The sequence below is a fragment of the Neoarius graeffei genome, chromosome 8 (genome assembly GCF_027579695.1).
Source record: "Neoarius graeffei isolate fNeoGra1 chromosome 8, fNeoGra1.pri, whole genome shotgun sequence".
In the NCBI taxonomy this organism is placed as follows: Eukaryota; Metazoa; Chordata; class Actinopteri; order Siluriformes; family Ariidae; genus Neoarius; species Neoarius graeffei.
In genome coordinates, this window is record NC_083576.1 from 52,731,935 (window position 1) to 52,747,094 (window position 15,160).

Below are 15,160 nucleotides of genomic sequence, written 5' to 3' on the forward strand. Positions count from 1 at the left end.
GGCACAGCTGTCCCTGATAATTGTGTGTAATGCAAGTGATCAGCACTCCCTACAAACCTACTTAATATGGGGCAAATTTGTGCTTTCGTAGTATTTTTTTTTTAAACAGGATGTTTCATTATAAGGGCCCCTTTGATTAGATTTACAGGATTATGTAGGGCCTACACACTCAAACTCTGAGATACTGATTGTAACAGCTGGCTTATCTGATACAGCTGCTGTTTCCCCAAAATTTTTATTATTCCTTTTTTTTTTTGCCACAAAGGACGTATTTTGCTGACCGACTGAAAAGAATGAATTGTAACAATGTGAACTTTCAGCTTGTCGCTGCTGTCCGCGGCCGCCTGTGTCTCCAGCCCCTCTGTCTCTGCCCCTTTTAAGGTTCTCTTAACTCGCTTCCAAATAAGGAAACAAACGGCGGCGGTCGTGCACGCGCATCGAGCGGCTCGCGACTCCTATCGCCATATAAGGAGAAAGGCCATTTCTGCTGTGTGCGCGTGAAGCATTAGTTCTCCCAGCGGCCCCTAGAGGGAGCACCACACAGTGGCAGAGTGCATATACCGGAAAGGACAGAAATAAACAAAAACAAGAAAATGTCTCTTTTTATTATTATTATTATGAATTGAAGAATGGCGCAATCGCCTGCCTAAAGCCTAATATCAAAGTGAAACTATGTATTTTTACGAAGCTTGAACTCAGGTGATAGATTGAGCTTTCATGTCTACAGCAGCACTTATGTAAATCAGGAACCATATGAAAATATGAATCAGTGCTGACAGGTCGTGTGGAAAACTCACCCTATATTCATGAATCAAGTAACATTACATTTCTTTTCACTGCAAATTAAACACCACAGACATCACATGCATATGACTTTTATTAATGGAATGCATAAGGAAATGTAATATTGCTATATGAATAGATCTCTTCATATATCAAGATCACTTGGCAGTTTTAAAGCTGGTCCTTCGCATTGCATGAATGAAGAAAACTATTATACACACGCAGAGGCTATAACAGAGGACTGAGATGCCATAAAATGTGTATGAAGAATGACAAATCAGTAACTTGCAAGCCGAGCAGGCACCTGACTGAGATCTTTACTGAAAACAAAAACAGCTCCCAGATAAGGCTGATCTCTAAACTCCATATTATCCATAAGACTTGTTTAACTTAAAAAAAGGTAAAACGCATCGTGTTTAATTTCTTATAAGAGAACCAACTCAGCCAGGGTCAAATATTAAAACACAAGGGGGAAAACTGAGAAAAGAACAATGTGACAAAGAAGAGTGCAAGACTGCATCACTTGTTTAACCAGCATAGTAGCATAACTGTTACAGGAAAGCATATTAAAAAAAAAAAAAAAAAAAACCACAGCGATATTGTCAACCGACCAACAAAAAGAAAACTAAATCTGAATCAGACTGACCATCAGCACATTGCTTCATAATTTGGTTACATACCACGTGGCGACAATAGAATTATAGACCAAATTTTAAACAATTTCTTACCACAGTTGTTTTAAAAAAACACCCTGCAAATTAACGTGCTAACATGGCCAGGTGTTCCCTGATGAGTACAATTTTTAATTCCCAAAACAGAAGACAGGACAATAACAAACCTCTCCAAAGGAGTACAAATCAAATGTAATGTTCAAGTTTGTTGAAAAGATGGAATGTACACATAAATCCCATACAGGTGCTAAAGTAACAATGCTCTGTAAATGATACACATAGTGTTGTAACATTTCTTTTACAGTATACCAGATCTTATTATATCAAGTGTGAGTTTTAATAAAGTCATGGCTTGTCGTGTTAAGATATAAATACGAGAAAGAAATTATGTCCACAGCAACTTCTTATATGACAAACTGCCATGAAAGGTCCCGGTGAGTCTTACTACAAAGGGCAAAATCTTTGGTAATATTAAAATAAGCAATTGTAAACAAATTATTTCATCTCCTTTAAGGAGGATAGACCTTGTACAAGAGCAATCTTGTGCCTGACAAGTTGTCTGATGTATACTTCCTGACAACACAATTTTTCCTTAAGAAGGATACAATTCAGTACATTTTCATAGGATCTGAATAATAGGCTTTTTGCAATAAACAACTGCGATCAAATCAAATTCCTCATGAAAGAACCTTAACGTGAGCAGGTCAAATGTGGTGTACCATTCGTTATGGTAAAATACACCGATTGCATCTTTTTTAAGACAAAATATGTTGTAACAGAAGACAGGTTTAAGTGTGACGTTTGGGAAAGTGTGCGCATAATATTTGGTGTCAAATGATCGGTTGGAATGTGTGTTGTGCTGTCTGTATCTCAAGCTGGAACCTTTAATTAGGCAAAAAAGCTATCTTGATTTTTTGTCTTGCGTAATTGCCTGGGCTCTTGATTTATTCAGCATTCCCGTTGCCTAGAGAGAAAAGAAACAAATGGTTGTAGTGTATTGTCAAGCTAGTATTAAAACAATGAATAATCATTCCATACTTGATTATTTAAAAAAAAAAAAAAAAAAGGCTTCTTTTGGATACTTCCTAGAATGAGAAATTTCAATTATTTTTGCCCTCTACGTACCTGCTCCAGTAACACTCCAGCTGCCTCGTCTATGGCAGTGCCAACGTTTCGGTACTGGCCAGAGTAGCGAATGAATGCCCAGGTAAGCATAGCTACCATGGCCAGACCCAGCATACAGTCACAAGTGAATGAAACACTGCTCAGGCCGATGAATAGTAAAAGTGCTGAGAGCACATACAAGAAACAAACCAGGACGAAAAGCACTGCTGGTGTGCGGAATGCGCTGAAAACGTTCTTTGACTGAAAAGAGAAAAGGAGTTTGAAAAAGTATCAGACATATTTTAGCATAATTATTTCAATAATGGAATTTTAATTAAATTAGTTTCATAATGCTGAAGGACTGTTCCTGCCCCTCACCTCATTGTGCTTGCTGAAGGACTCCCAGAGTTCATTTAGCTCCACCTCTAGCTGAGCCTGATAAGGGGCACAGAAGTCTTTCCCACCCATCTTCTTAATGCCGTTAAAGTGATTGAGAGCTTCGCATTTGAAGAAGTTATGCTTCTCCAGCAGAGAGTCAGGTGCCACATAGGGCAGTTCTCCACCACAGACCTGGCAGAAGACAGGAGGGACAACAGTTGACTAAGACAATTTATTAAAAAATAAATAAATAAATGGAAACATTAAGCACGGTCATGCCGATTATACACTGTGAATCAGAATTCTTATTGGAAATGTTTGTTTTTTTTATAGACACCAAATGAAGTGAACTGATTCCAAGTTGCATACCAACCTTCTCCATATTCTTGTAATACTGGTCCTTAGCAGATGCCACAGCTGCCAAATTGTTCGCCTCAGCTGTAGCCTGCATGAGTCAACACATAATGCTCATGACTGTTCTGAACATGTGGTTGGAACGTAGACAAACCGGTTATGTGGGCTGACTTTCACTGAATGAGTGTGCAGGTGGTGGCAGATTCATTTGGATTCACTCAAACCACGTCAGGAGATGAGCAATTAAATGGAAAATGCCTGTTGTGCAACTGAAATTTGGGTCATGCTCATCTTACTTTAGATGAAATCAAACAGATACACATTTCAAAATCCATGTCCAAAAAAACCCAAAAACATTATGCATACCATGTATAGTAATTACCTGCAGCATAGACTTTGGGTGTGGTAGATCTTCACCCTGGTATATTTTGATATATGACTGAGATTAAAAAAAAAAAAGAAAAGAAAAAAATTAAGACATGAGAATGTCACAATGCTTATTAGTACTTGAACACATTAAACACCAGGTTCATGACAGCTGAGCTCACCTTGAAGTACTCCAGCAGGCCCCTGCACGTCACCTTGTTGCCGTTGATTTCCTTCACAGCCAGGCTGTCAGGATCCAACAGTATGGGGATGAGGCTGCGTAGCTCAGTTTTAAACTCTGGAGCCACATCTAAAGATTGGAGAGGAAAACACTGATTTGCACAGGCTGTGAACACCAAACAGGAGCATCATCAGCCCTTAGCCCTTGGGCTGTCTGAACCCTGGACCTCTGTATTTATGGATCCCTGCAAATCTGCCAAGCAGTCAGAAGTGATACATCATAAAACTCTGGAGAACCCACTCTCCAGCCAGTTTCATTCATATAAATTATCCATTTTTCAGTCTGTCAGGGCTGCTCCGTCAGTAGTCCTTTTTACACAGATATTCCACAATATTGCCGTAAAGAAGATCCCTTGATATTCCAGCTTTAGCGATTTTCACCAAACTAAATAAAGCTGGCATAAAGCTATACCAGTGTGTGCTTTTACACAGCATGCTGGTGTTCCGCAATCAGAGACGCGACTTGTGACACAACATGCCAAGCATCGGAAATATGAATACCCCAAGCGTACTGACATTACTTCCAAAACAATAATGGTGGGTGAACTGAGTGTTGAGGTGCTTTTATTAGCTATGCACTTGTTAGAGAGTATACCACTCTTGAAATGCAAGCAAAGTTGCTGTACGATCAGAAATATGCTGCAGGAGAAAGTAAAGAGAAGTTGGAAGCGATTTGAGGCAGAAAGGCATGCAGTCCTTAAACGCCATCAGTGGAGATGTTTGAATTCACGCTGGTCTCAGAAAGAAGAGTGTCTAAGGCTACGTTCACACTGCAGGCTGAAGTGACTCAAATCCGATCTTTTCGCCCATATGTGACCTGTATCCGATCTTTTATTGACAATATGAACGACACAGATCCGATTTTTTCAAATCCGACCCAGGCCGTTTGGATATGTGGTCCTAATTCCGATTCCTATCCGCTCTTTTCATATGCGACTTCAGTCTGAACCGCCAGGTCGCATTCATCCGACTTACACGTCATCAACAAGCCACAAACGTCACTATTCTGCGCTGAAGTAGGCGGCGGGTCTCTCAAAAAAGTTACAACAACATGGCGCATAATCACGGGCGCAGATAGAGGGGGGGACTCGTCCCACCCAGATTTAAATTCACCTCGTTCGGTCCCCCCCACTTATAGGGAGGAAAAAACGTCTATGCTGTCTTTCTTTGCATAAGGCAAACCTCACGGAAAAATCAAAAGACTAACTACCATTCGGTTTATTGAGGTGCACAGCAGTACATAGTTGCAACAACTCACATAAAACAAAACAAAGACTGATATTCGGTTGGTTGAGCTGCGCAGACTGCACAGGTTGCGAGCTCGAGCTTGGTTGCTATGGTTACTAACAACAAGTTTGACAGGCATATCGGGGTTGGTTTGCTGGCAGCTTTGTCCCCCCCCCCCCCAGTTTTTTGTCCCTCCCAGTTCAAAAAACGTATCTGCGCCCCTGCGCATGACATAAATGCGAGGGACGCTTCGGGCTGTGAAGGTTCTGAATCTTCTCAATGGAAGGACGCAGAGGTTAGGGAGCTGATTTCCATTTGGGGGGATGCAGCTGTTCAAGCTAGATTGGATGAGTCATACCGCAACCGGGCGGTTTTACTTCCGTAAACACTGGCCATGCTCACTGCGTGTGACGTCGTCGTATCCTGCAATGCGCATGCAGAACACTTTTAGGTCGCTTTTCGTTCATACTGAGGATCACATACAAGTCGCATATATTTGTTAATGTGAACGACCTCACAAAAAAATCGGATTTCACAAAAAAATCGGAATTGAGCATTAAGCCTTGCAGTGTGAACGTAGCGAAAAACGATTGCCGATGTCAAAAATGTCACAGCCCTCAGGGCTCAACGTTAAAGGTAGTCGGACTGTCCGGGACAACCAAACATTTGGTGTGGACAAATCAAATCCGCATCTGCATATCTGACAGGACAAGCTAAATATTTGTTGAAAAGCACCATTTTTATAGTAATTACTCAAGAGTTACAGCCAATAAAAGTTCCCTGGTGGTGCAGTGGTTACCACTGTCGCCTTACAGCAAGAAGGTTCCGGGTTCGAACCTCACGGCCAAAGGGGGCCTTTCTGTGTGGAGTTTGCATGTTCTCCCCGTGTCTGCGTGGGTTTCCCCTACAGTCCAAAGACATGCAAGTTAGATAAAATACCCAGCCACTGGGGTTGCACAAGCCAGTGCATACTTGGTGCCAGTCCCAAGCCCAGATAGATTGGGGAGGGTTGTGTCAGGAAGGGCATCCGGTGTAAAACCTATGCCAAATCAAAACATGTGAAACAGACCCCCCTTGGCGACCCCGAACGTACGTATGGGAGCAGCCGAAAGAAGAAGAAAAAGAAGACATCAATAAAGTTCCAGCAAAATTGGTTCAATCACCTCGATCCAGACGCGTTATTGTTTACGAAGTTTCGGGGAAGCCCAGTACAGCAGGTGCGTGTATAAAAATAGCCACGTCATAATATCTAATTATTAGACTTTCATCAAAATCTGAGAAATGGAATTCAAATCTCATTATCTCTAGCCGCGTTATCCTTCTACAGGATCGCAGGCAAGCTGGAGCCTATCCCAGCTGACTACGGGCGAAAGGCAGGGTACACCCTGGACAAGTCGCCAGGTCATCACAGGGCTGACAGACACAGACAACCATTCACACTCACATTCACACCTACGGTCAATTTAGAGTCACCAGTTAACCTAACCTGCATGTCTTTGGACTGTGGGGGAAACTGGAGCACCCGGAGGAAACCCACGCGGACACGGGGAGAACATGCAAACTCCGCACAGAAAGGCCCTCGCCGGCCACAGGGCTCGAACCCGGACCTTCTTGCTGTGAGGCGACAGCGCTAACCACTACACCACCATGCCGCCATTGGTATTCAAATACCTCAATAAAATAAATATCTGTGGTGAATCTTCATTTTATTTGGACATTCACTGTTTTCACAAATGTCATGAAATATTTCAGGAATATTCACTGTCGGGAATTTTATGACAGCGTCGAACTCGTGGTTTGTTTTCATTCACAACGTGATTCTGCCACTCTTATCGTGTCCAACTTGTTTTCTTTTGGTTTCATTTCATCGAAAGAAAGTGGAAAAAGACGACAATCCCAACTCTTAAAATTGCACATCGGGTAATGGGTTATTACAACACATGCACCATAATGGGGCATTGGATAGTTTTTGTTTATTGTTAGAGTTTTATTAAAAAATTCCAAATCATTAAAGCAAAATGATCATAAATATATCTGCTTCTTGATAAGCTTTGTTAACCGCCTTCACTGAATTAGTAAATACATAGTAACAAAAAGGTTATGGTCAGGACAAGCGAAAAATCCTGCTGTTTGTCCAACTGGATTTAAAAAGTTCATGTTGAAGCCTGCTCCTGTTCACCAATGCCAGCTGTTCCTTTTACGCAGACTTCGATCTTGTCTTTGTTAGATAGTAATCTATCACTCCAGCTCTCTCTCACACACACACACACACACACACACCAATTCTGTATTCAGAAGTTTTATGCAGAACAAGGAGGCATAAGATTCCCACCTTGAGCAGGTTGGGTAAAGGGGGCTAAACATCAGTAAGAGCAAGTAAATAAAAAATGTTCGTTAAGCTCGTTGCTGTTCTGTTTTTAGTTAGCTCATTAAGCTAGTTAAGTTTGTTTGGACTCGGTATCTCAATTGCTATTCACTGTTATAAGCCAAGTAGTTCAACACGATATCACTTGGACTTCCTTTTTCATATAGGAAATTTTCAATGTCAATATATGAATCGCCAATATTTCAGACTAAAGAAATCACAGCAAAGAAGACATTTCGTGGGGATTTTGAGAATGTAAACAATGCTAAAGCAGAGGTAAGTACCACAGAGTTGTCCCTCAAATGAAGGGCTCGTGGCAACCTTCAGGCCAGGGTGTGGTAACAGGAAGCAGGAAAGAGACGTGAAACAGGAATGAATGTGCTCTCTCACTGTCTGTAGCTCCTCATGTTGAGATTCCTTCACCTGTAAAGACAGGACAAGTGATTGTGTTACTGTATGTACAGACATACATTTAGTTTCAGCATTGCTGTAGTGAAACGCTATCATAATATAAACCTACTTGATAAAATGTGCCGTAATAAAAAAAATATATAAAATATAATCCTTTCACACAGAGCCACATGCTTAATATTGCACGTTATACCTGCATTATCCTTTCGACTACTCAATGATGCAAACCTTTTTTGAGCATTGCCAACGTAATCAATCATGAAACGCATCTACTGTACCTGGAGCCGTTTATCCAAGAACTGACTGCCTCCGTTCAATCCATAGCCGTACTCGTAGGGGAAGCTCCAGTCTCTGATCAGAAACATGAGTGACTGAAGAAAGCCAGAAATGAACAAACAAAACCAAAGATTCCATAAAAGAAAGAACCAGTTAGGGCAATTTAAATCCTTCGTTATTCATTCTGGAATACGTTTAGTTTACAAAATAGTTATGACTCAGCATTGGCTGTGATGTATTAACACCCATATTTGGTCAAATCTGGTAGTGGGCCAGATAGGAATCTTATTGCAGTGTAAAATTAAAACTAAAAATGTGTCTCATTTTATGTTACTGCATCTTCTGTAGAAATTCCTCAGTAGCGCCAATAATTTTCTTTTTACACAAATAACCCTAAGCACTCCGATGAAGAAAAATGAAGTTACCAAGACATTTAATATGCACAGAGGTATTTGCCTGTACATCAATTATACACTTACTTGAATTCATACCTATAATGCAATTGATCAAAATGAAGTGTCATTTAAAAAAAAAAAAAAAAAATCACAAAACGTGCACTCCTAATGTTCTCAAACTTGTCTGACATTCTCCTGAAACCTGGGTCTTACTTTAGCGTTAACAAAACATTTTCCCTTACCTGAAAAGGCTTTAAAAAGATTTCATCCATTGCCAGCCGGCCGTATTCTGTGAACAGCTACAGGACGGAAAAGAACAAACAAACAAACAACACAAATATGCATGTTTTTGTGAAATGTACACAATGTTAATTGAAGCTCTTGACTTAACATTAAACAGAACAGGGAGAAAGTGTGGTCTCTGTGACTTGTTAGTGTCAGATGGGCTGGTTTGAGTATTTCAGAAACAGCTGATCTCTTGGGATTTTAACAAACAGTCGCTAGAGTTTAATTAAACAAAAAGTGTGCAACGATTCTGTGGGTGGAAACGTCTTGTTGATGAGTAAGGTTGGACGGAAATGGCCAAATTGGGCCAAGCTGCCAGGAAGGATATAGTAACTCATATAATCACTCTTCACAACTATTGTAAGCAGAAAAGCATCTCAGCATGTACAAAACCTTGAAGTGGCTGGGCTTGCCAAAAAAAAAAAAAACCTCACCAACCCACAACAACCACCTGGTCTTTATCTAGTCAAGTGTCCAGTTTGGGCGAGTCTGTGAACATGATAGCCTCAGATTCTTGTTCTTGGAGGAGAGGAGTGGAACCAGATGTAGGTCTTCTGCCGTTGTAGACCATCCACACTGATGTTTTGTGCATTCGGAAATGTTTTTCTGCTCACTATGCTTGTAAAGCATAGTGAGTAAAAAAACGGAGCTTTTTTATTTTCTCTCCTTTTTTATTTTAATTTTTTTCTTTTTTCTGTGTTTGATGTTTGAGTGTTTTTGTCCGCTGGTTGTGGTGTAGCTCGGGACCCAGTTTTGGGCATCGGTTCCCTCCAGGCCTTGGTTCGTTGTGGGGGATGCCTGTGCTCTGAGCTATGGACTGCAGTGAGCTCGTTGCTCATTTTAACATCGTGGTTGTCCAGCGCTCTGTGCTTTAATGCTTGGCGTGATGTTCCGAGCGATGTTGCTCGGTGGCGTCGCAGCAGCTGTGCAGGCGGTTTGGGACATACCAGCGCGCTGCGTGGCGGTGCTTCTACGCTCACTTTGTGGATCCATGGCGTGGTGTTCGAGCGATGTTGCTGGCGGCATCACGGCAGCTGTGCTGGAGATGTGGGACTTGTTTTTGTGCGCCTTTTGGTGGGACTGTGGCTGCTACACCACTGGAATGATATCCTGACCTCTATTTGGTGGACCTTTTCTTTTTTCATTTTCTGCCTATTATTGTAACGCGACCTTGGGTTTTGAGAAAGGCGCTATATAAATTGAAATTATTATTATTATTAAAGAGTCCTTATTTGAGTTACTTTAGACTTCCTGTCAGCTCAGAGCAGGTCAGTCATTCTCCGCTGATCTCCCTCATCACCAGTATGTTTCAGCCTGCAGCCCCTCTGCTCACAGGATGCTTTTTGCTTTTCCCACCCAAGTGGATATTGAGTGTGATGTGTGAATATTATGTTTTCAGACCAATTAGCTAAAATATTACATTCAAAAATGTTAAAATGTTGGAGATAATCGTTTTATCTAATAAACAGCAGCAATTAAAGCTACAACCTCAAGATCCATCTAACTGTAACTGATGGTACAACTATGTAACTGTAACTACGGATAAAATAAACGAGAGAATTTTATTCAAATCATATAAAACCCTTCGAAATTATAGCAGAAACATAAAAGAAATCCAGATGGTGGAGAAATACTTTTAAAACCCCAACTCCAAAAAAAGTGGGCACACAGTGAGTGAAAACATAAATAAAAACAGAATGCGATGATTTGCAAATTCTTTTCAAAAACTGTATTCAGTTGAATATGATACAAAGACAAGGTATTTAATGTTCAAAGTGATCAACTTTACTGCATTTTCATCCTGAACTTGATGCCTGCAACATGTTCCAAAAATACTGGGATGGGGCAACAAAAGACTAAAAATCATGGAATGTTCAAAACACACCTGTTTGGAATGCTCTACAGGTAAACAAGTCAATTTGTAACTGGAAAGATTTATTCACAAGCAACGATGGGGCAAAGTTCACCACTTTGTGAAAAACTGCATGGGCAAATAGTCCAACAGTTTAAAAATAATTTTCAATGTACAATTGCAATGAATTTAAGAATTTCATCATCGAGAATCCAGAAGATCATAAAACAATTCAGAGAATCTACAGAAATCTCTACACCTAAGGGGCAAGGCCAAAAACCAACATTGAACACCCATGACCTTCGATCCCTCGGGCAGAAGTGCATTAAAAAAAAAAAAAAAAAACCAACATGACGACAGCATAAAGGATATTATACTACATGGGATCGGGAACACTTCAGAAAACTGTTGGCAGTAATCACAGTTTGTTGTTGCATCTTGCATGCAAAGTGAAAGCCATAGATCAACAACATCCAGAAATGCTGTCAAATTCTCTGGCCCTGAGCTCATCGGAGATGAACTGATGCAAAGTGGAAAAGTGTGCTGTGGTCTGACCAGTCCACATTTTAAAGGGTTTTTGGAAATCATGGCCATTGTCCCCTCCAGGCTAAAAAGGAAAAGGACCATGCAGATTGCTACCAGCACAAAGTTCAAAAGTCAGCATCTGTGATGGTATGGGGCTGTGTTAAGGCCAATTTATGCTGACAACCCAGTCCTCGCACATGGCGTCGCAGATGGCGTCTGTGAAGCCCCCCCCTTTGCAGACGCTCTGCGCACACCTCCCAAAAATTGTGACCACCGCAGACAGCCTCGCAGACAGCGTCGCAGACAAGAGGGCTCTGATTGGTCCACTCTACATCTGCTGTACACGCACTTCTGCTTCCCTACTTTGGTTTGTTTTCACGACCGCCATTTTTAAAAACACGAGTGAAGATGGAGCAGCACGAAGAGCGGTTGATCGAGGAAGTACGTACATCTATACGACTCCAGTTCTAGTCATTATAAGTAACCGGAGGATAAACACTCCACTAACCACACCCACCAACTACTCCTAGCGATTTCGCGACTTCGCGCCCCCTTGCATTGTGGCGGTGAATAACATCGCAACGCCTATTACTCCCCGCTCAACGATAAATTACAACTGTCTGCGAAAAGCTATCTGCGAAAGCCTTGTCGCAAGAGCATGCAGAGGCCCTTAGTGTCCATAGCATGGGTAACTTGCACATCTGTGAAGACATCATTAATGCTGAAAGGTACATACAGGTTTTGGAGCAACATATGCTGCCATCCAGACGACGTCTTTCTAGGGACATCCCTGCTTATTACCAAGCTACATTCTGCAACACCATGGCTGCAGAGGTTTTTTTTTTTTAAAGTGCAGGTGTTAAACTGGCCTGCCTCACATTGAAAATCATGAGGTACAAAATACAATAACAGACTCCAGGCTGTTGAATAACTGAAGTGGAATTTCAAGCAAGAACAGGAAATAATTTTACTTTCAAAACTTCAACAATCCTGGTCCTCAGTTCCCAAATGCTTACCGAGTGTTGTTAAAGGAAAAGGTGATGTAACACAGTAAGTAAGGAGTGATGTAACTCCTGTCCCAATTTTTTTCTGGGGCGCATTAAATTCAGAGTGAGTGTATATTAACAAAAAGTTTCAGTTTGAACATTAAACATTTTCTCTGTCTTGTATCAATTTGAATATAGGTCAAAAAGAATTTGCAAATATCATTGCGTTCTGTTTTTATTTACGCTTTAACACAGGAATCCCAACTTTTTTGGAATCAGGAATGTATGTCACCGTCAACGAGGTTCATAGTCTTATTTTGAGAAAATGTATTAATATAAGGAAATACTTGCACCAACAAAATATAAAAGGAACCTTTTCTATGTGCTTCATGATGGGCTCACCTGAAGCTGCTGCAAGTCATCTTCTTGGATATTCTGTGAAAGGTTGTATATCTACAAAACAACCATTTATGTATAAATCAATATCTATGCACCCCGAAATACGATTACTGTCGTTTTAATAAGGAAAATGAAGGACTGTATGTATGGCTGCACCTGCACTGAGCTGGTCATAGTGCTGAGGGCAAAGATTGTAGCACAGTCTTTCACAGTGGACTCGTTATCAAATGCTCCCTGTGTGTCCATAAGCAACACTGCCACCTTGAGGAAAGAAGAGTTGATAAACTGTATTCATGCTTATACTGTTTATAATTAAGAAGAGTTTAACTACTGCACGTAAGGCACAGCCAGAGAGAACTTCGCACCGGCTAGATAAATGAGGTAAAGTCACAAAATCACTTGCTTACTGCACATCAAAAGTAGCAAACGCTACAATCAGAGCCAACACAAACTAATGATTCAATATCAGCAAAAGTGAGTCTGAAAAGAAAAAAAAAAGCTGCATACGCAGTAATGAATCACAAGATAATTCAATGTAAATAATTAATAAAGCAAGCACAGTCTGAAAAGCAAGCAATTATTTGTTCACTGCATAAACTGTGCACATACAGAGATTTTGAATGCTTTTAAGAGGACACCATATTGATCTCTCTCTGTACCTCTTTGCCATCACTTTTCCTCACAGTGAAGACTTTACTCCACAGCTGGATGCCTGTGGTCTCAGGTTCTGAGCCACCTCTCCAAGAGAATCCTGTGAGGGGCTCATCCTCCCCACCAAGCCAGTCCTGACCAGGCTAATGGACCAGAAAAAGAAGAGCAAATGGTAAAAGTAGCATTTAAAAGTGATTACACAAGATCATCAGTTCCTAGCCCTGGTCCTGTGATAGCGCCTGTATATTTTCATCCTTTCCCTACCTCAAAACACACCTCAGTCAGCTAATTAGTAGCCAGTCCTGAGATGAACTGGATGTGGCGAGAGCAGGGGGGGGAATGCTAAAATGTGCAGGACAGGGAGTACTCCTTTGGCCTAGTTCATTTTCATAGATCATTTTGGAGATATTGGCATTTCGCAACTCAACATCCAACGTGCAGAAAGATGTACAGGTAAGCCATTGGCTAGGTAGCAAGACCGACTCACTAGCCAGATATCTGATGATTTACAGTATGAAGACGGTATTCAACTAATGCTCAGGATAGTGTGTAAGGGGCATCTTAGCTAAACACCTATGCTAGAAATACGTATGAATTAAAGCTATACGGCCTTTTGACTTCATAAAAACTGGTGAAATTTAGTTCCCTCTGAAATTTGGTCATTGTGATATGTTTATTTCTGTAACATCTCCAAAAAAAAAATCCAAGCCATTCCGTGGCTGGGAAGTTATTTAGTTTGAGGGGATTCCCGAGCAAATAATGTGCATGAAATTGCTCGCTTCACGTAGTCAAGCAGACAGAGGAAGTCCGTGTGCGCATGCACAGGTTTATCTGCTTTTTCTTCTTCTTTTGGGTGTTATGGCAGCTGGCATCCAGTGTTGCATTACTGCCATCTACAGGTTTACCTTGACCATGCACTGACAGTTGCAGCATTCTGTCGCTAAACAAACAGCTGATCACACCGAGGTGCTCGCCGACCGCCGACATTTATTAGTTTGGTCCTGCGTTTCCTTTCCTTCGCAACATAACCTCTTTTCTTCTCGCTTTCCGTGACTGTAGCTGGTCTTTCACGTTTCATTCACGTCCTCCATTTTCCTCTCCTGTTGCAAATTTGTATCCCACAATGCCTTGCGGGAATGAGGGAAAGCCCACCACGTGATGCATGACGTAGTATCTTGAATTGGATCATGGTGAAGCGGGGGGAAACAAAACAAAACACCCACTAATAAAATTGGAAGTCTGTGATTCGAATTCAGTTGCTTTCGGTCCACTAAACAAAAATAACTGGGTGTCAGGGAAAATTCTTATGACCTAAACTTGAAAAATCTGAAAGGTAGTCTAGCTTTAACATGAGCTAGCTAATGAACATAGCAAGCAATTGAAGCCCCAGCAGCATTTGGCTAAGTTAGCTAGCCAGCTAATGTCATTCTTTATATACTGTTGATAATTGTCATGGTGTTCACTTCAACCTAGCTCACTTGGCTAGTTAACATAATTGTTCAAAATGTATTCCTTAGATATAGAACATTTTTTAATTAGTTGTGTCAATCATAGATGTGTTTAAAAAAAAAGGTCACTTGTACAGTAATAAGTTAATTGCTACTACAAGTAGCAGAAATATTTACTTTTACGCAAATCACTATGATTTGCACTCTTTACACCACTGCTTCTGCGTTACTACCATTATGCAGCAGTACTGCCAAACCCTTCACGTTCCTTTACCAATTAATGATGTACCAATGTGAAAATGTCTGACCCGAGTCCATAATATTTAGCTATACTGGCATCAGCCGAGACCACATAACCATTTTATTTACAACATTTTCATTCCTCTGCTACAACAATTTTGTATAAGCTTTGATTACTCGAGTAATGAATAGTAAGACACACAC

The 15,160-nt window shown here is 41.0% G+C and overlaps 1 protein-coding gene across 1 annotated transcript in view; it reads right to left on the reverse strand.

Moving 5' to 3' along the window:
- Positions 1-859: 859 nt before the first annotated feature.
- Positions 860-15,160, reverse strand: part of atl3 (atlastin 3) — a 28,944-nt gene continuing 14,643 nt past the window's right edge. The window contains exons 3-14 of the mRNA XM_060927847.1: positions 13,277-13,411; positions 12,774-12,878; positions 12,621-12,671; positions 8,813-8,869; positions 8,178-8,270; positions 7,773-7,911; positions 3,839-3,966; positions 3,673-3,729; positions 3,310-3,381; positions 2,937-3,128; positions 2,580-2,819; positions 860-2,418 (exon numbers count right to left, since the gene is read on the reverse strand). Coding sequence (XP_060783830.1) covers positions 2,356-2,418; positions 2,580-2,819; positions 2,937-3,128; positions 3,310-3,381; positions 3,673-3,729; positions 3,839-3,966; positions 7,773-7,911; positions 8,178-8,270; positions 8,813-8,869; positions 12,621-12,671; positions 12,774-12,878; positions 13,277-13,411 — 1,332 coding nt within the window. The 3' untranslated portion in view covers positions 860-2,355. The remainder of the gene's footprint in view (positions 2,419-2,579; positions 2,820-2,936; positions 3,129-3,309; positions 3,382-3,672; positions 3,730-3,838; positions 3,967-7,772; positions 7,912-8,177; positions 8,271-8,812; positions 8,870-12,620; positions 12,672-12,773; positions 12,879-13,276; positions 13,412-15,160) is intronic.